Source organism: Anticarsia gemmatalis, chromosome 26 (genome assembly GCF_050436995.1).
Source record: "Anticarsia gemmatalis isolate Benzon Research Colony breed Stoneville strain chromosome 26, ilAntGemm2 primary, whole genome shotgun sequence".
Taxonomy (NCBI): Eukaryota; Metazoa; Arthropoda; class Insecta; order Lepidoptera; family Erebidae; genus Anticarsia; species Anticarsia gemmatalis.
This window is the reverse complement of record NC_134770.1, coordinates 5,266,625-5,288,271: the sequence shown is the minus strand read 5'-3', so window position 1 is coordinate 5,288,271 and position 21,647 is coordinate 5,266,625. Positions and strand designations below refer to the sequence as shown.

The 21,647-nt window shown below is 34.4% G+C and overlaps 1 protein-coding gene across 2 annotated transcripts in view; it reads left to right on the top strand.

Moving 5' to 3' along the window:
* The window catches only part of GEFmeso (Guanine nucleotide exchange factor in mesoderm), a 115,280-nt gene that overhangs the window by 77,017 nt on the left and 16,616 nt on the right, over positions 1-21,647 (top strand). For both annotated transcript variants that reach the window (XM_076131440.1, XM_076131441.1), the window contains exons 3-4: positions 235-344; positions 19,281-19,375. In XM_076131440.1, coding sequence (XP_075987555.1) covers positions 235-344; positions 19,281-19,375 — 205 coding nt within the window. The remainder of the gene's footprint in view (positions 1-234; positions 345-19,280; positions 19,376-21,647) is intronic.

Below are 21,647 nucleotides of genomic sequence, written 5' to 3'. Positions count from 1 at the left end.
ATACGGAGGAAAAATAATTCCAGTCGATTTTGAATACCGACTGTCTTTTTGTTAGATCATAATATTATGTTTTACACCCGTACTCGTAGCACGAAACGACACATTGGGGTAGTAATGATTACTATGACTAAAATCATTAAAGAGCTTTTTCTCATTAAAACAAGTGAGATTAACATGTTAAAGGGACATAATGTAGTTATTTAAGGACTGTTATAATTGTTGTCTTGTTCGCAGGTGGTCAGATAATGGATGAAATGTCAGGCCTCTCTCAGCTAGAGCGTGTGTGCGCCGAGATAGTTCAGACTGAAAACGTGTATGTCGAAGACCTGAGACAAGTTGTCGAGGTAAGATTCTTTATTTATTTTATAAGTGTTCAATACTATTAAACTACGACAGTTTAACTGTCAAATCATTACAATGAATGCCTGTCTTATGTATTGTTAAGAGTTATTAGTTCTACCTTCAGCAATATTAAAAAAAAATACAGAACTTTTTAAAAATTGAATAACGATTTCGAGTGAGTTAATAAACATCGATAAAGCGAACCTTCAGATTCGTGTAAACAGGACATTATGGACCTGACTTATGTTCGCGATAGAATGTTTCTTTTTACACCTGTTAGCTGGAACTAAAAGTTTGCAACAAACGTTTTTTAGAAACTAGGGGTTTTACCCTTTCTCCATTGGTTTCTTTTTTATATTGTGTTTTAAGTGCAATTCGTGCAGCGTTAAAAGCTTTTAGTACTGTAGGCACGAACTTCAATACTATAGATTACACTTGTTTGTAAATAATACCAATTAGGCGTAGCGTAAATAGCAGAATGTAAGTCCAAAGACATTAGGAAAGGAGCATCAATAAATCTATAGCTCGATTCTCTACTACTATCGACTACCGACAACAGCGCCTCTACTGGGCTCCTTAAGAACTATTCTGGCAGTACATTTTAAATGTGTAACTGTGGATACTCGACAATAACGACTGTAGAGTTTTCTTAATTTCATTAAATACAATTTAACCCATATTAAAGTTTCATGTTGTTAACAGTTCATATGTTTCTGATCTCTTTGAAACATCAGCTGCGTGCTCATTCCCACCTCCGGCCGTAGTCCTCCAGATTGTTGCATAACCCTGCCAAATGCAGTGGTAACGATCCCTTTGATTCCATCTCATGTAAACTGACACTCGTGTTTGGTTGGGTTTTACTGAAGCTTAATAATGTTCTATTTTAGCGCTTCCGCAATCTGTGGTTTAACCGAATTGCGTGATTTGGGATGTAGAATAACTTTTGTATATAAGAATAAAAGTAACATGTCGACATTTTCGGAATTTCTGTTTCAAATCTAGGGCCATTTTTTAATTTGTCTCCTCTAATGTATGCCTGTAAAATGTGTGTACTGTGAATAGCATATAAATAGGTAGGTAGTCATACATGATGTACAACAATTTTTATATTTATTGAAGGACTAGCTGACCCTCTCAGCTTCGCTTGCGTCCAATAAGAGAGAATGGGTGAAATTATTCCCCGTCTTTGTAACATTAATTACTGGTACTCCGCTCCTTTTGGTCGTAGCGTGATGATATATAGCCTATGTCCTTTCTCGAGTATCAAAATATCTCCATACCAAATTTCATGCAAATTGGTTCAGTAGTTTAGGCGTGATTGAGTAGCAGACTGACAGACAGAGTTACTTTCGCATCTATAATATTAGTATGGAAGTATGGATGGTGTGGTAAATAATTGTGTTTCCAAAAGCTCATATAAAGCGATGTCTAATCTGACAATTAGCAGTGCTTACAATAACAAATAAAATACTGTTTAACTTATATTATTTCGATTTCTATGGACCTCCTAAATCCTACCTCATAGCTGCAACATAATATGCTTCTGTTAGTAATTCTTCTCATTACCTAGTAACATTAGAAAAAGTTCTATAGAGAAGGGATAGCGATAAAAATCTTTATGTTAAAATCTACGTAAGATAATATTCTCGTGTCTTATTAGGGATTATCGGCTGAGGGATTATTGAAATATTATTATGAATACCTTACGGTATCCACTATAATATGGTGTACAGATAATCTTGAGGTACTTAAGTATAAATTCTTTACGTTATTATCATTCGACTAATCTGTTAACTGTAAATGAAATTTGATTGTCGTTTGTATGGGAAAACAGTAATCTTAATCAAGTTAATTAAAAAAAATTGTGTATGTCGTTATCGTTGGTTAAAGCTCAGCGTCTGTCCTGTGTAACTGAAACATGCAAACTGGCTTGAGAGTAATCATATGATATTGATAATTATAATTATAACGCTAAAGTTTATTAAAATCTTTATTCCCGACGTTGTTTTGTAAGAAATACTGAAAGGATTTCGTTGAAATTATTTTAACGCAAGTTTTTAAATCGAACTAATGTAGAGGCACCCGTATCTAAGTTTGTTGCTGTTTCTTAGCACCAGTAACCGACTTTTCCGAAACGGTAATTTTTTTTTAATTCTATTCTAAATGCTTTGTACGAAGTTTACGAAATAAAATATATCAACGTCCCCGACGAATACGATAGTAAAAGGAAAAATCTAATTTTACAGAAGACGGCAAAAACAGTTTTATACTAATATCTCGGGAACTTTCAAACCTATTAATACTTAACAGAGGCTACATAATACCTCAGTACAGAGTTTAAAAAATTGTCAAAGAAAATAGGAAACTTGTATGTAAGGTTCACAGAGAAGGCATTATGACGTCGCCTCCTATGACGTTAAGTTTCTATAACCAAGTTAAGACTAATGTTTTCGTCCTAAATAGCGAAGTAAAAATAACTGGAAGGCACAATGTTTTCTACCCGCTATCGCAGAGCAATCGTTGTTAGCGGCCACCGCCCCACTGACCTGTGTGCTGCAGGTAACCTAGTTAGTAGCTAATACTAACTCACTATGCAGAGGAAAGTATTAGAAAATAATAGCGAGGTTTCCCTTTTAGTTCGTGTAATAATCTGTAAGGCAAAGATGACATGTTTGCTTTGGTTATGTAGGAACACTATAGTATTCAAATTGAAATGTAATTTTATTAGTTTAGAGTGCTGACTTTAGTGCTTGAAATCAGTTATAATATTTATCAGAAAAAAGGTTAGGTAAATATTCGTTACTTTCTTGCGTTAAAAGGTCAATCCAATACCAGTAAGCTGGGATTTTGAAGGTCTCAATTTAGTAAAACCCCCACCAGACTCCCATTAGACATTAGATTTCGATAATAATGAGCATTTTTTATTTAATTATCGAAATCTGTAAAATTTACACAATATTGACCTCCTCATAATATTGACAAGTCAATTAAGTAATTGATACCTAGAACTAAAAAAGATTTCTAGAGAACTATAATTGAAAATTTTCCTTAAGACGAAACAATGCGTCTTCAATCAAACCAAACCTTGCAGATATTTCCAGTAATATAATGTACAAAGATGTCATGAGAACGACGGTAGCCATGACCCATGGTTCGAGCACCATTGATTGAATGAGATATACCGTCTACAATGATCCTTATTCTATTACTAAGAAACATCGTGTTACTAAATCATGCTGTTTGTGGAAAAGTACTAATGTAAAATCGAATAACTAGTAATTTTTGCTGGAAATAAATTAAAAGGTTAAGTAAAATACGCATGAAGTTATAATTAGCGTTGCTTATTGTGGCTTTTTAAAATCGTTTTAAATGCATTCATAACTTTCTGAGGTGAAAATTTGTCTTGATTGGTGTGCTAAATTCCATTAGAAAATACTAAGATTATTTATCGCGAAGGAGTATTAAAATGTCATATGTAATATCATGTCATTAGTAAGATTGAAAGTATATTCAACTGCAATATTTTTAAAAAAGAAAATTCATCTGTTCTTTATATCAACCGCAACCTTTCAATGTGTCATTTGACCGCATACCTATTCCTTTCATCCATTCAAAAACGCATTACATACACTCCTATGTGGCAAGCCATTTTTCACCATTAATCTACCTTCATTAACGCATGAATAAATTACATTAATTGGCTGTGTGCCGAATTTCACTGCCCGCGTATTTCCAACATGGCGCCGGGAAGCTGTCAACGGTTGACAGGTGTCAAATTGACACTGTTCTCGATGCTAATTAGATGACAAGACCACGTGCAATGGCGCTAAAAGAATTTAGGAATGGTTTGAGTTTTCACCAGAGATTGACCCCGTAAGAAAGATTAATGTGGACCTTCGTTTTGGACCACTCAATACTTTGTTTGTAATTTCATTTGCATAGATGTAGCTAATTATTTGTTTTTTAATCGAAGCACCCCGCTGCGTAGGTCTGTCAGTGTCTGGTAGTGACAGTAGTGAAATCTTCTTAGTAGCTATTTTCAGCAATAAATAAATAATAAACTAATTTCAGGGTGTTTTGCTCATATGTGATAATGATTAAGATAGATGTCGAAAAGTAATAACAAGCATTGCATTCGGATCTTCAGAACAGGCAAAACAATACCTATTCAGTTCGCTAGTTGTTGATTAAACACAACTTATCTAAATAGAAGAGTAATCTTCAAGAAACTCATAACGCTAGTTGCAGATTATACAACAACTTATCTAAATTCAGAAGTAATCTTTTAAAAACTCATAACGACAATCATAAAAACACTTTCCAATTTCTAAATCCTTTCCATTTAGATACAGAACACATAAACACGATAGATAATACACATAAATCCATTAATTACTTAATACAATGATAACAAGTGCTATCAATGAGATAATTGTTATCTTACTCTGGAAAGATGACTTTATCTGAACCTGTTAACTTTGTAGATGAATGAACGTATCAGTAACTTGTCAAAGATTTATCAGTTGGTGTAATTGTTTTGTCGGCATTTTATTATCGTTTCTCAGTCATTAATTTAAATTGTTTATTTCAGGTTACAGGTTTTGTAGGACTAAATGTTTAAGTACAGGGAATTTTTTGCAGTGTTTGAAAACTATGTGAAGATATCACAACGCAGTTGGTTTATGTATCAGATCAGTGCAGTTCCGAAATTGTGTGAATTGCGCACTTTATTTAAATGGCGGATTTGTATATAATTTGTCTAAAAGTGTAGTAAATAAAGAAAGACTAGGAAAAACAAAAGCTAGACTTTTCATTCACTACACATTGTAAACTTTAACCACTATGAGAATGATGTTCTTATTTCAACTTTCTAAAGTTACAAGTCTCAGCTAATGGCGTTAACGATCTTTATAATTGCCAGTCACGTGAAACTTACTCATTATTCAAGATAACTAATAAATGAATAATTATGAAGACTTCTATCTTGTTTGAATACAATGACAAAGATTTTTCTCACGGTTCTTTAATATGTCCCCATTCGATAACAAAACTTGATTTAATGTTCTAAGATTCCATAGGGAAATGAATCTTCAAACCATAACGCCTGATTATGGCATTTATCCCCCTTTGTTTGAAAGAACTTAATAGCTTTATGAAGCATGTATTGTGTCGCTAATTGAATTATAAACTGACTTCCCATTAGCCTTTGTACAATCAACATAAATATTTCAATGTTTTACATCTAATCATGTTTTATTGCGAAAGACGAGTGTTGCCAACAATCCTCATTAAAAATTAAAACCTTGTAACTGTCAAATTGACATTAATCAAACGTCAAACTGACATTTTTGACAAGTAGACACCGCAAAGGAAATCTATGTTGGGTGATTAAAACCACACCTTTTGTAGTGTAGTGTGTAGTGTAGTAAGAAGTAAATATTTTTTTGCAAAAGCCAATTAATTCTAACGTTTATCTTTTAACCTAACATAGGTAGGCAGTAAAAATAAAATTGTACCATAAAAAGACCTCCAAGTTTCCTAGTTGAATGTCGACGACAGACGGTTTGACAGAGCGATTGATCTTAGTCAGTGTGACCCACCAATTTAACTAGATCTACGTATTTATATTACAGGCTTTTTATTCTTCAGTTTTCTAAAGATGACAGCTCCCACGGTGGTTCAGATTATAATGGTCGTTTATCTTATAGGGAAGGGTTGATTGAAATAGCAATATAGACTCTATTTTATGTAGATAAGAGTTATAATTGCTTAGTATGTGGCTTAGGCCCCAGGCGGGTTGTGGGACGTCTGTAACGGGACACCCTAATAAGGGGGTGATTATAGGGTGGCCATTATGTGACCGATTTATTTTTGCATTCGTTTTGCAGTTACGCGGAAATTGTTTTGTGCCTTGTATAGTTTTATGGTTATTGGTCTTGTTTTTTCAATTAAACTATTATTTCGATCGATTAAAATTGTTCTAAGCTCTAGATTCTAGGTTTAATGAATTAGGTTTACAACGTTTGTTATACTTATCAACAAATATATTTTCTATTTAAACGATATAGTATGTATTATTTTGTTCTCAGATAGTATCTTGTTGATGTTTTAATATCGGTTCCTTGAGTAAACACAAAATAAAATTAATCATCGCATCTCACACTTTCTCCATTTCAGCACCAACAAAACAATCCTAAAATAAAAAAATTACTCTACAACTATGTTTAAATCCTATTTATCAAAACAAGCCTACATCTTGTATCTCTTTCATCCATTATTGACTATAAACAAACCAGCATGAATGAAACGGCGAGAGTTATATTCTATTTTTATTTCGAAGCATGGGCGTGTATTTATGCAGCCAGTGCGTGGGTCGCCAGTAATAAAAATAAATGTTTGACAATGTATCATTTAAGTTTCGTTCACATAGACGCTGTTGACGACAACTGTGGCGCGAATATTATTGTATCGATAAAAAGTAATAAAAAAATGTTTCTCTTTGTATTAGATATGTATTCAGTAGTATTATAGTATTTTATTTATTAAACGGCCCAAGCTTGTCCATTTTTTACACATTTTGTACGTGCGTCTGTTTCATCTAAAGCACTATACTTAATCAATTTGAAATACTGCAAATAAATGTGATCATCTTCTCATGTGATTATCTTAAATATAAATCATGGATCACAATAGTGAAAAACACAGAAACTTTTTAGTTTCAAAGCCAATAAAATATCTAATGGACTAAACTGGATTTCTGTAAACTTTTCACTTTTTTTTTCTTCGCTTCTTAAAAAGCGTATAATAATATATCTTTCTACTCGAAAATAATAAAATAATTATCTTTTGCCGCTTATTAAAAGCTCCTGTCATATTCAATTTGACATTTGTTGTCGCGTAGTACAATACCACTAATGGTATCGTATTTATTACAAAGTTCAACATTCCAACAGCACTCAGCATGGCTGTCTAGTTATTGTGCATATGCAATAATATGCACGCAATAAATCATTGAGGCTTGTCATATTATAGCCGAGATTAATAGCCGCTGGTGTTGCATTATTTGACTTATAACTCTCTGGTATATACGGTATAGGTGGAAGGTATATTCATAATAAACATTTTGTTAATGCTTGGGTTTTTAAAAACATGGTGTTTTGTTGTTGGTAATTTTAAATTAAATCGTTGTACGCAAGTTTAAGCAGCAAAAAAAATTGTATTGACATTTATTACAGTTAAAAAATTCGTAAATTATTCAAACAAACTACTAACTATTACTTTAAACCAAATCTTTTAACAAATTTAGTAGATTTTATGCCAAATATAATATGGAATTAAATTGGTGCAATTTAAAGTACAATTTATTTAACGAGTTTTAAAAATTTATAAACTCCAAGTTGCTTTCCATTATACATACGTCTGAACAAGTCCTTATCTATTTACTATTCAGTTGGGCACAGCACGAGTATGTCATAAAGTGTCCGACAGATTGTCGCCGACAGTAATCGTTGCAGTTATTGCATGTAGCACCGATTTAACCTGTTCCAATAAACATTATTGTGTATATAATCGCTTCGGGACCTTATTTTGACAGTGTGACGTCAGAAGTGTTTGTACTGACGTCTTTAACATTCGCTTATGTTAGTTTGGTTTAAGATAATTGCATTTTAGGGTATAGTATGATAAAGAATGACTAAAAACAAGGTTATTTTTCTTATGCAATTCGCTCTAAGGTTATAGCTATATTCGACCCATTACAAACGTGCGAACTACATCATTTGTATCGGACTCTCATCTGCCCTTACAGTCTTTACAACTGCCCTAGTGTTATCAATTCTAACGTAGTTCGCACGTATGTATACCTGAATAAAGTAATAAAAGCTTAGGACACAATTATAATAGAGCTTCTTCTTTGAAGTACAATTTCAATTCTTAAATTCGTTCTTATTACTTATCTTGCATCTTTCTGCCTTACTTATGAAGATGGTATATTTAATCTATATTTTGTCACTCTCAGATACGTGCACTAATGAGTGAGAGACACAATACTAATTCGAGCTTCTGCGATGTTCATTAGTAAGCAGTATTCGTTTATATTTACTAAATATTATCTACGTATATATTTATATCCTTGTTTATTAAAAGCTCTTTAGCAATATTAATTTATCTGCAAATATTCAAGTAAATTACAAATGCATTGCGTAGCGTTCGTTGCGTATTGCGTACCTTTTTACATAAATCGCAATCAAGCAATACAGTGATCGAACAAACGGGGTATTTAGTAAATTTAACATGACTTTCGCTAAATTAGTTGGTGTTTTGAAATACAAGAATGTTATTTAATTGGTAAGGTGCATTCTTGATAGAATATTATAGAATACCATGCTTAATTTGACTGCCTCTGTAGCGCTGTGGGTGGCGCTCGGGTGCGATTCCTGGGTCGGGCAAACTACTATTGGGGTTTTCTAAATTATATTGGAATGTTTCTCAAGTTTAGCACGGATTATCTCAATAATTTAGATAAGTCCCACCTTTTGCTTACCGCTCTGGCGAAAACAAATATCATACTAACGAGCTTTTACACTTGAATTCGTCAATATTAGATTTTGGGATATAAAGTACGCTATGTAAACACAGGATACAAACTATCTATAAAAAAAAAACAGAATTTGTTCAGTAGTTTTGGCGCGATTAAGTAACATACCTCCCAACTCATTCATGAATAATATTAGTAAGATATGTACTAGTCTTATATAATAATTATTTACAAAAGTACCCGAGATATCTATACTAATATTATAAAGCTGAAGAGTTTGTTTGTTTGTTTGTTTGAACGCGCTAATCTCAGGAAGTATTGGTCCGATTTGAAAGATTCTTTCAGTGTTAGATAGCCTATTTATCGAGGAAGGCTATAGGCTATATAACGTCACGCTATCATTAGGAGCGGAATAGCAACGAAAAATGTTACGAAAACGGGGAAAATTTTGACCCATTCTCTTCAGTGACGCAAGCGAAGTTGCGCGGGTCAGCTAGTTATGTATATAAATAGTATTTATCATCACAGCACGCGACTACCAGTAGCAAGTAAACTATTTGTTTAATAACAAACAAAGTAAAAAGCTTTGTTATTTATAGTATTGTGAGTGAAACAGGATGCACCTGAACATAACATTTCATATTATATGTTTTACAACCAACATGTGTTTATACCGTAGATTCTGATTTAGTTATGATAGACTAGGAAGTGTTTAGACTCAGTCGCATGCTATCTTTCTAAGTATATTAGAAACTAGCTGACCCGTGTAACTTCGCTTGCGCCACATAAGAGAGCCATAATTTTTCCCGTTTTTGTAACATTTTTCACTGGTGTTCTGCTCCTATTGGTCGTAGCGTAGCCTATAGCCTTCCTCGATAAATGGGCTATCTAACACTGAAATAATTTTTCAAATCCGACCAGTAGTTACTGAGATTAGCGCGTTCAAACAAACAAACAAACAAACTCTTCAGCTTTATAATATTAGTATAGATATCTGTTCCACTATTTTAGTAGTTATTATAAATGCGAAAGTTTGTGAGAATGTATGTGTATATTTGTTACTCTTCCAAACAAAACCTACTGCATGAATTTGCATGAAATACTAAACACTTTTTATAGCTTGCCTGAATTTACTCGTAGAAATGCCCTTAGAATCTTTTCACGCGGGTTAAGTCGCGGGCAGAACTTTGTATGTTATGAAATGTCAATTATCTTTTTAAATACATACCTAATTTTTCCTAAGTCAAAGTTTTCTTTCCCATAGTGTAAATTTCGTTCATTTCTTTTTGGAAGGTTGAAATACTCCTTGCTTAAAATTAAAGTGCTATACAGCAGTCAAATAGAAAATCGTGATAGGAAAAATAATAATAAAAAAAAACCTCTGTGCGCTAGATCTAATCACAACTTCGAAAAATGTCTGTGCTTAATAACCGAAAACATGTGCGTAACACATAATTACTTATTTATTACAGTTAAAAGTAACACAAATCATTAAACGTCAACGGATTCTTCCGTAATAATGTATTACTCTATGTTAAATCGACCTTGTATCTCTGAATCCATCGGTTTCTCCCGCCGAGATACATATATGTATAGCATTGTTCACGCGTGGGCTACAGTGGGCTACAGTGGGCTATAGTACAGTGTATAATTAGTGATTTATATACGCGGCAGTTAAACTTTGTGATCGTAAAGATTACTGAGATATTCATTGATAAGCGTTTAGCTTTCTATAAGGAGGAATTAAGGTATGAGAGATAGCGTTTTTAATATTCTAAATGTATTGTGGTGCCTGTATCTCACGTGCTATTAGCATGAAGCAAGTAAACATCAGGCCCAGCCGTAAGACACAGAAGGAGATGAAAAAAAGTAAACAAAGTTTAAAAGAAGTGTTACGTGCTATACAAAGTGTTTAATTCTGTATCAATTATTTCTTCTGCTCTATTTCGCTTTCATTGATATTGCTACAAACTAAAAAGGTAAACTTTTAAATTCCATGTCTGTACCAAAAAAGAGCCCTTCCGATTAGTGTTTTTGATAAGCATTTTTATGAACAATTAGCCAAGCATTTATCAAGTCAGATAAGTATTAATTGGACCGTAATATTTAACCTTCTAAGAAACGTGTCGTCAATTATACCCGCTACCTCCTATAACTTGTGTCCTAAGTTAAATCGAGTTATAACGAAGGCGTGTGTGGCACGTGGGCATGACGTACTGTTGCACAGACACACACATGAGTATGTGTGTATGTCTGTGTGTGATGTGTGTGTGATGTGTGTGTGTTTGTGTGCGTGTGTGTGTGTGATGTGTGTGTGCAGCGGAACTCTACTTCAGCTTTTAATCACATGTTATAACGCAGGCATGCTGATGAATATTACTTTAAATTATTGTACAGTTTAATTGAACGTTTTCTAAGATGAATTAATTATGCGTGTGTAATTGTCCTGTATGACAAGATGTATGGATGTGAATGAAGTAAGGAAGTTTGTAGGAATCGTAACAGGTGGCGTTCTGTGGTCTTTGCATACCTCGGGGGATAAAAAGCCCGATTTTATCTGTATAATTTCATTCTATTTTCAAATATATACAGAATGATGAATAATATTTTATATTAAAGCATATTTTCTTGGTTGATAGAGGGATTTCATTAGAAATCTATTTGTAAGGTCATTAATAAATGAAACCTAACCGACCGACAACTGGCCCGCTATCCAGAAAACGAGCTACCAGAAAAAAATTGCATAAATATTTGGTTAGCGCCTCTAGCGGGGTCCGACTAACTATTTAAGCAATACATTTTACATATCAAACTCTCGATCCTCGATAGTATCAACTGAAGAGAATCGTGCTGCAGCTACTTAAAATTTACACGACGTTTATGAAACTAGAAACGCATTCTTCTTTCAACTATATATTAACGACCACCAAGAAGAGCAGTTAAACTCCATCAAAATATCGTAACGCCTATAAACCTTATTTGAAGTTATCGTACAATGATAGTCGATCTCGTAAAGGCGCCATGTCTTGTGGTACTGTGGGCAGTGTGGGCCGTGCTATCAAAATATTTTTATTTTCAACCATGATACTATAAAAACGCAATAGAGTGCGCGTGGGTGATCACCGTTATCTGCAGTTACAGAGATTGTACACTTGGTCGCTGTTTGATACAGTTTTTTAGCAACTTTTCTATTTTTGTTTATTGTTTCTTTATAATAGTTCTAGTGCAGACTGCTATGTAATAAGGAAGTTATAAATTATGTGAATTTACGTATGGACAACTGTATCTACTACTCTAGCATTTGTTGAAGTTACTATTGACTGAAAACAACGAATGTATCTTTGAAAATTAACTCTCGCATTCCCGCACTAAGAATTGCTCTTGTGTCGCGGGGACTTTTACAAACATACAAACAACGAACACAAAGCACAACCAGACCCGAAACAATTGTTTGGGGATCGCACAAATAATTGCTCCGTGTGGGAATCGAACCCACAATTTTAAAATTATGTTGACTATTTTCACAATAAATCTTAGTTAAAGTTAATTCAATTAACACATTTCGATGAGTAGAGCCAATGAAAAGAACTGGAAACTCTAAGCAACTCTATCATTCAGTGTACACATGTCTTAACAACAGATATAAACTTATTTAAACGGGACCACAGTTTAATAGATAATCTGTATTGACAGCGTTACATTAATACTGCTCTAGTTTAATTACAATCAGAGTGTTTGTGAGTAGGCTTCGACTTTCAACGCTCCGTCATGGACGTGGATCAGTTTGTTTATACGATTCTGTATTTCGACAAAAGATTGGTTATATACGTCTATTTATTAAACTAAATTAGTATTTGAATTATACAGATTGTGCTAGTATTGTAAACGGAAAAGTTTGTGAGAAAGTATTTTTGTAAAATGTTTATTTTCCTAAAGTTACTACTTTATTTTATCAAATAAACAAGTATTAAGTTAGGAGTAGTTTTTCTATCAATATAAGCGTTAATAATAAGCTTGTAAGAATCGTACCAAGTGGCGTTCCTTGGTCTCTGTTTACCCCTATAGGAAGAAGGCGTGATTTTTTGTATGTATAAACGTTTAGACATATATCAATGTGTATTTCATACACCTCTACCTACACCTTCGGGAAAAACAGGTTTCATGTTATTTATTGATTTATGCATGTATTTTTATCAAATATATTATTCTGTAGTTGCTTTTAAAATTTGATACGAAGAAGAAACTGAAAATATGAACGTTAATTTGTAGTTTTATCAATAAATTCACGTGTAAATGAGACATATATCTTCCATCTTTATCTAACTTATCTAAGTAATGTGTGACAATGGCAATGACAATATGAACCGGTGACACCAGTTATAATACCGGACATATGGCCTCCGAGCCATTGTTTACTTGCCACTTGAACTTGGGCCAGCTCTTAGCGTGGGTAAAAATATTGTGGCTGTTTGGTGTTGATAACCTTATGTAGTAGTTGACTTTTTGTGGTTGCCGGTCAAATTGGTTAGATTAGTTGTATTTTAGACTATTGTTGTGGAATAAAGGTGTCGTTTTGCTTTGATTGTAGATATCTGAAGACATAAAGCTGTTTGTACTAGGTAGCCCCTGAAATTGAACTTAGGTACAACTTTAAATACTATCTAATCTGTCGTTAATACGATTCTTTTTACGGTGGAAAACCTTCGGAGAATTATATTTCGTTTGGAGAATTTAATTTCTTAGACGTACACGTCTTTGCGTCTGTTTTACATCACTTTATCTCTTACAATATTAGTAGTAGTCTAATGTGCCCGCACTGAGCACGTGAGTTTTCTGCTAAAATTACGCATTCGCACCAATCTGACTAGGAGTCGAAGTAGCCATAGCCGAAATCGTTTAGATACGTCATCTTCATCATTATCATCATACAGTAGGGTTTCATCAAAAGCATTCATCTATTTAGCTATACATTCTAACATACTATGGTATATTTATTTACCTAAGCATCTGATCATATCCATACTAATATTATAAATGCGGAAGTAACTCTGTCTGTCTGTCTGTCTGTCTGTCTGTCTGTCTGCTACTCAATCACGTCTAAACTACTGAACCAATTTGCATGAAATTTGGTATGGAGATATTTTGATACCCGAGAAAGGACATAGGCTACTTTTTACCCCGGGAAAATGACGCATTTCCCGAGAAAATTCAGAAAATTCAACGAAGTCGCGAAATATCAATATTATAATGACATTGAATTAACAAAATTCCGTTGCCATGGCAACTGTTTTAATGGCGGATATGCCTTAGCGCGACTTCGTTGTACTAAGAGATGTAAATAATTTTGAGAATATTTTTCGTGAAAAAAAAGCATATTTTATATTATCACGCTACGACCAATAGGAGCAGAGTACCTAACAGTAAAAAGTGTTACAAAAACGGGGAAAATTCTGACTCTTATGTGACGCAAGCGAAGTTGCGCGGGTCAGCTAGTAACAAAATAAATGATAGTATGATTTACAAACGTGTTTCAATTCATATTCAAAAGTTTGTGCGTGTTTGAAATCAATAACCACTGTTGAATGAATACACGTACGATACAGACGATACATCACCGTCTTGTACAAGTAGTAGCTGTTGGCCAGCAGTGGGCATACTGTAGCAATGTACTACAGCAGGGGCTCCCAACCTTTTCTTAGTCCGGGACCATTTTTATACTATTCTTGTTACCAGGGACCACTTTTCTACTATTTTTATTAGCAGGGACCACTATGTCAATATATTAAAAATAAACTGTAATAATCATCCTGAAACTTTAAACCGCAAATCAATAGGGTATTACAAAACAAAAAGTAGTAATATTTTTTGGGATAAATATCTGTAATTTGGTATTAACTATTGTGATTTCTGAGCTTGTATTTAAGAATAAAAGTTCAGTAAGAAATAACAGTCAGTAATGAAAGATTTCCTCGTGGACCGCTTTATGACTTCTGCGGACCACTGCTTGCTTGTCGTAGGGTTAGTGGTCAACCTAGTGTCAAAGTTGTTAAAGCCGCCCGATAGGCCTTTGACGTGGCTTAACGACTGTTATCTTAGTAGACAACAACCGGGACCGACTTTTAACGTGCTCTCCGAAGCACGGAGACGCCCAGTTCAAATACCACTATGCGGTCACCCATCTATAGAATGTTGCTTAACCCACAGATCGTTTACCGATCGGTGAGCGCAACTGGCTATGGGCGCCTCAATGCGGACCACTGGTTGGGAACCACAGTACTACAGTAACCAGTTGGTTTGTAAACAATGGCACGTGGGCGCAGTGGACGGTCCATATCGTTACATGTCATTAACTGTGTTCATTGTCAATGTTACGACTACAGAGTGTAGCAATGTGATATAAGTAATGACTGTTGAGTACATTGTTTTCTGGTCTTAATTCTTATAAGATTAACTTGTTAGACTATTGGCAACAATAGATAAGGCAGCGTAAGATAGTAATAATTGCAAGTCGACGAATCTATACTAATATTATAAAGCTTAAGAGTTTGTTTGTTTGAACGCGCTAATCTCAGGAAGTAATGGCTGAATTTGAAAAATTATTTCAGTGTTAGATAGTCCATTTATTGAGAAAGGCTATAGGCTATTAACATCACGCTACGACCATTAGGAGCGGAGTAGCAACGAAAAATGTTACAAAAACGGGGAAAATTATGACCCATTCTCTCTTCGGTGGCGCAAGCGAAGTTGCACGGGTCAGCTAGTAAACTCATAAAGTCAAAACTCTAGTTATTAGTAGGTACTAACTCTAGTAGCAATCCCGGATCTCGATGCTTTGGCTCTGACCTTTCAAAAACCTTTGAGCTATGGTGAGACTGTTTACTTTTGGGGGTCTTAAGACCTCTGACTCCTTCTAAGGAGAGACCTCTCAATTGTATGGACTCGGTAATTACTAATAGCAGGAACTTAGTTTTATAAGTACTTATATTTCTAAAAGGCTTATTTTTTTAATGTATTAAGCCTAATCAGGCTTTTTTCAAAACACAGTCTTTACCACTACTAAAATAAATGTAAATGATTATGTATCAAAATGGTATTTATTTCAATTGTATTCATTCTCGAATGTTCTGTGGACATTTTTCTCATAGTACGTTTAGTGATGTGTAACACGTGGAACCAGTTTTGTGTGTGTATTGGGTACATTTTCCGAGCTTATAATCGGATTATCATGACTGTACGAAATCCGGCAAGGTCGTGGTATTGTAGTTAACATGTAAATTGATTTTCTTGTTTTGGACAACGAGTTAAGATTCCTATAAGATTTGGAATTGGTGTTGGATGAAGAATAGCAGTTATTTAACTATCTAATACTGCCATACAACGTAGCAATGCCGTCAGCATTCTTAGAATGTTCCCAATGGACAGTGATGCGAAAGAGTACTGTCACGTCTAGCGCATTTCCCGTTTTATTTTGGAAAACTACTTCGTACTTTTTTATGTTTTGATGACACGCGTGCCTTAAAGTAGATTAGATTCCCGGAAGTGACTGTTGTAAAATTCTTCGCCATACAAGTTCTAAAAGCGCGATTACTTTCTTTAATAGAACAAAAGAAGCGAATTACATCTAATTAGGTTTAAATTATGTTAAAAATAATTGACTACCCAGGCAAGCGATTCCACAAGTAAAGCCTAGTATTATGAATAACAGTTTAATCCTCAGTAGTAGATCAGTAACAGCAGTAACATCTAGTTAACGATCCAGTTGCGTATTTATAACGATTCAGCACACTGTTTGAATATACAGGTCAACTGAGACGTGCAGTAGAAAAGTGAGATCATCTGAACTGATCACACCTTAATTTGATAAATGTTAGGGGTTTTCTTCTTTATGACCTGGTCAAGCAGAAAAACTGTTCATGTTAGCTCATTTATCGAGGAAGGTATAAGCTATATATCATCACGCTATGACCAATAGGAGCAGAGTACCAGTAAAAAATGTTACAAAAACGGGAAAATTTTGACCCATTCTCTCTTATGTGACGCAAGCGAAGTTGCGCGAGTCAGCTAGTCCTTAAGAAAAGCCATAATTTACGAACACAGCAACTTGTGTGGCTCTCCATAAAGGTATATCTAGACATCTCCATGTAAAAACAATAAAAACTTCATCGTAACAGCCAGGAGTACGTAATACGACTAGTATGGAGGTGTCCTAATATGGTAAGGCTCGTGATACACTTATCAAGTTATCAGACTTTCTAAGTCAGAGCACGCGCTCGCTAAGGGCGGAGGTACACTGGTGATTGCGTGGAGATTAGGTTTTTTGATGTTATGAAGTAGGATAATTTTAAGTGCAGTTGTGAATTGCAAAAGCTGTAACAATTATTTAAAAGAGAAAATAATTGGATTATTCCCCAACCAGCACTCGGCCAGAGTGGCCTCAAGGTCTAAATTTTACCTCATTCCCGGAGGAGACTGTTGCCCATTGGCACAGAAAGGGGTTAAACAATTTATTATTAAGGAATATTTATCCCTTGTGAAACGTTGTGCAATGGTTATGGAGTAACATGAAGACTTTTATTTTAGTAGACTAGATTTTCATTAATATTTCGTCAAAACACCTAAAGTCCAGCAATTATGAAATTATCCAAGTGTGTTTTTGAGTTAGATACAAATTCCGATACTATGGATAAATATGTTATCTTAATAACACAATAATTTCTGTTACATACAGAGCCTATCAATTACCTAAATCGTAATAAGGTTAATCAGGTACTCAAGGGTACCAGGTAGTAGGTACCTACTTCGATTTGCATTTGGTCCACAGGGAGCTTTCTTAATCCAATAAACGAGGTATAATTTGTAATGACCTACAAACTCGTAGTGCTTGAGTGTAAAGCCGCCTTAAATCTGAGATCCTACTAATTTGCTTTAGAAATTTGCTCTAAATTTAGCCTTAGATGTGGAGCGGAAGAACTCACACGAACATTTGTATATAAATGTGTAAGCTGTACGTATTATTGTAAATATTGATGTGAATTATGTGGAACATCTTACTCTGTATGTATACTAATATTATAAAGCTGAAGAGTTTGTTTCTTTGAGCGCGCTAATCTCAGGAACGAATGGTCCGATTTGAAAAATTATATAACTGTTAAATAGCCCATTTATCGAGGAAGGCTATAGGCTATATATCATCACACTACGACTACCAATAGGAGCAGAGTACCAGTAAAAAATGTTACAAAAACAGGGAAAATTATGACCCATTCTCTCTTATGTGTCGCAAGCGAAGTTGCGCCGTCAGCTAGTGTTTGTATATACACGTATCTGTAAGCGTGTAGCGTTTATGAGGGAAATAGTAGTAGGTTAATTCAAATTATTCAAATGTACCTATGTAGGTTTTGTACTTGTTACGCTAGCTGATAATTAGCTTGAAACAGATAAGCAAGCTGCAAGTAAAATTTAATTTAACGTAGAAATAAAATTCAATGTGTTTTAATACAACAACCCATCGTTAGTTATTGATATATAAATACTCGAGGGAGACGTATATTCGTCGGATTTTGACAGAATCTTATATCCAATAGAAATGGAGCGAAAGAGGAATGTCTCGTCCTCGAAGTGCCAAGTAAAGTGAAAAGACCTGTCAAAATCTCGCAAACACCCAGCCATACTTCAAACCTTTTAAAAAACAAAATAGCAAAAAGGAATGTACATAAACATAGCAATCCAATTCCGTGTAAAGATTGCCTTTTGTTGGCTAGCGTGGAACAATGGTCAATTTATCGTGGCTGTGGTCTGCGGCTGCAGCCGCGCTGCGGTCGTCACGGCTGCACAAAGCGTACGGTGTCGTTAACTGGTCGAGTACCACATAGTACACGGTACGCAGGTCATGTTACTTTGTTGCCTGCTTGTTATTTGTTACTGATGTTTTGTACGTGATGTTTAGATTGTAGGAAAAGTGAGGATAGTATCGTTAGAATTGACGATAAAACAATATATTGTTAAGACTATAAGTGGCGATAATACTGTCAGAATTTGTTATCAGAGAATGCATTCAAATTTGGCTTTCCTGATCCCTTTTTTGTGCCTTAAATTGGCTAGAAATACGACGAGAACGAAAAGACGAAAGCATTCCTCATTATATTTTTCGAAAATTTTCATCGTTATCGACTTAACTGTGGTATTTTTATGCGGTATTCGATGGGCAGCTATGATCTGTTAAAATGCGAGATATTTTTGAATTGCCTACCTAACAACTGAATTAGCGAAAGTCCTTATATGGCTCTGCTATTGTTCTGGTAGCAAAAAACTATACTTTATTAGAGTTACTCTACCATATAGGTACTAATAAGTACTATATTTGTGTTTTATGATAATAATGGGAGCATTTAACTTGTTTCAGGGTTACCTGCACGTGTGGCGTCGTGAGATGATGTTCTCGGACGAGCAGCTGTCGGAGCTGTTCAACAACATCGAGGATATTTACGCGTTCAACAGGTATGACCTTCATGTCTCTTGTAGTATCTTGAACTAAGGCGTAACTTTATGAGGGCTAACTTAGTTGACGTAGTCGTAAGTTCAAATAGTTTTGCTTCTGTTAGTTACTGGATAAACTAGAATGGGGATGGTTAGGGAATATTTTCAGATTATGTTAATTGCGGTGATATATCTTAAACTGTGTTTATTTTCATGTGTATTATTCGCGTTAAATATCAGTAAATATTAGGGATTAATAAAGTATTGTTTTCGAGTTCCAAAAATGTTCTGCAAGTTAAGTCAAGTTGCATGTGTAACATCTGAAACTATTATTTTATTTATGAAGATATTCATCTCTAATATATTGAGTAGAGTGTACCGATTTAATTAGAAGACTTTCAGCAAAATTATGTTAATACGACACAATTACTTTTATCATCAAACCTCTGTACCAAACTACCATCATTTGCATTTTCTTTATTTGTCCCCCAATTTCTCTTTTCTATTCACACATAATAATAGTACGATATTATGCTCCACATATGGCTACGTTATAATTGACGTCCCCTTGCTGCCATCTATGGGCGGCAAATTGTAATAACAGGGAAAATACATCACACTCTTGATATATTTGGGGGTAAAATGTCAAGATGTTTGTTTGATGGTAAAGTCAGGGTAGAATGTCGGTACTAAAGACAATGCTCTAGGGAAAAAACCTGCTTGGAAGGAAATTTTGAAAGTTTTTGAAGAACTAAGATTATCAACTTAAAACTTTTCTTTTGAAGGACTCTTACTTACTACTTACGGGGAAATATCTATCCCCAGTATAACATGATGATACTTACAGTAGCGCGATTCTTTACAATTGGAACCACCGAGTATGGAGAGTTTGACATTTACAATGTACCGCAAAAATAGTTTCTACGACGTCCGCTAGACGCGCTGATCATATTTTCATGTACAAATTTTCAATAGCTAGCAGGTTGTCGATATTCGATAGTAGTAGAGAATCGGTTTATAGAAACTTGTGATTAGAAATGTGTACTGCCAAAACCGATAATTTTGATTATCTTGAGAACTATTTACTGAGCTGAGAAGTCGACCTTGAATATATTCCTCACAAAATCATACATGGCACGTGTTTGTATCATTTTTCAGTGGAAATAAATGTACAATAACACGGCAGATACAATAACCGTAGACAATTACTTCCTTCCTTCTCATTATTTGCCTACATGTACATACATTTTTACACTAAACCTTGAATTTACATTATTTCGCACATTCAAACATATTCAGCACTTAATGGACAATGACTTCAGACAGTTTTATATACCTACTCATACTTCCATTACTTTAGAATGGTTATTCTATTTTGTCTAATTCCGCCAATAACACAGTATTAAATAAAATATATCAAAAAATATTTTAATATCGTATGTTTTGACATGAATCGTACATATTTTCTAAACCAAATTTTCATAAAGAGAGTTCTTTAACTTTCCTTAAAACCTTTTTGACTTTATTCCCTTTGAAATTACGTACCATATGCACTACAAAGCTTTGGATAAATATTTAAAAATCGCTTAATTAATCCGCCCGGTGTAAAACACAAAAAAACTCAATTTCAAGAATTCTACATATGTATATTATTATTATCTCCAAAACGTTGAGTCGTAATTTAAGTTGAATGGCCGTTGTCCAAAGCAGATTTCTATGTTGGGGCAAACTGCCTAACACCCTGTATAACAAGAGCCTAACACTAATCTTTAAATGACCACCCATCCAAAAGTAAGACTTGTAAGCGGGCTTAACCTAAGTTTTAAACATTAATACCAGATACCCTCGCTGTGTCATAGTTATAGAGTACGCTCTTAGCTCTTTGTTAAGTCCCCTAACACGGGGTCCTCCCATATGGAGGGCGTTAAAATAATACCGAGGGTAGTTGCAGAGAGGGTACGTTTATAAAAGAATGGTCTGTGAGTGAACGAGTTTCGGTCGTGTTGCGAATGTTTGCCGCTATACATCATTCTAGCTGTTTTATTAAAAAAAAAAAATATTTAAAATGCAATAATGATTTAAGAGATAGAAGAGAGGTTGCAATACGGTAGTTGACTACCAGTCAAATCAGCTACTCTTTATGAAATGTCAAAAACACATTTTAGTATACAAATGCGACGTAGTGATGTCACTATTGCAGATTTTCGTTGATATCAAATGAGTGTCTAATAAAATGTTTCAGTCTGTAATAATTATAATTTCAACATTATTTACGAAAAAAGCTACATAGCCT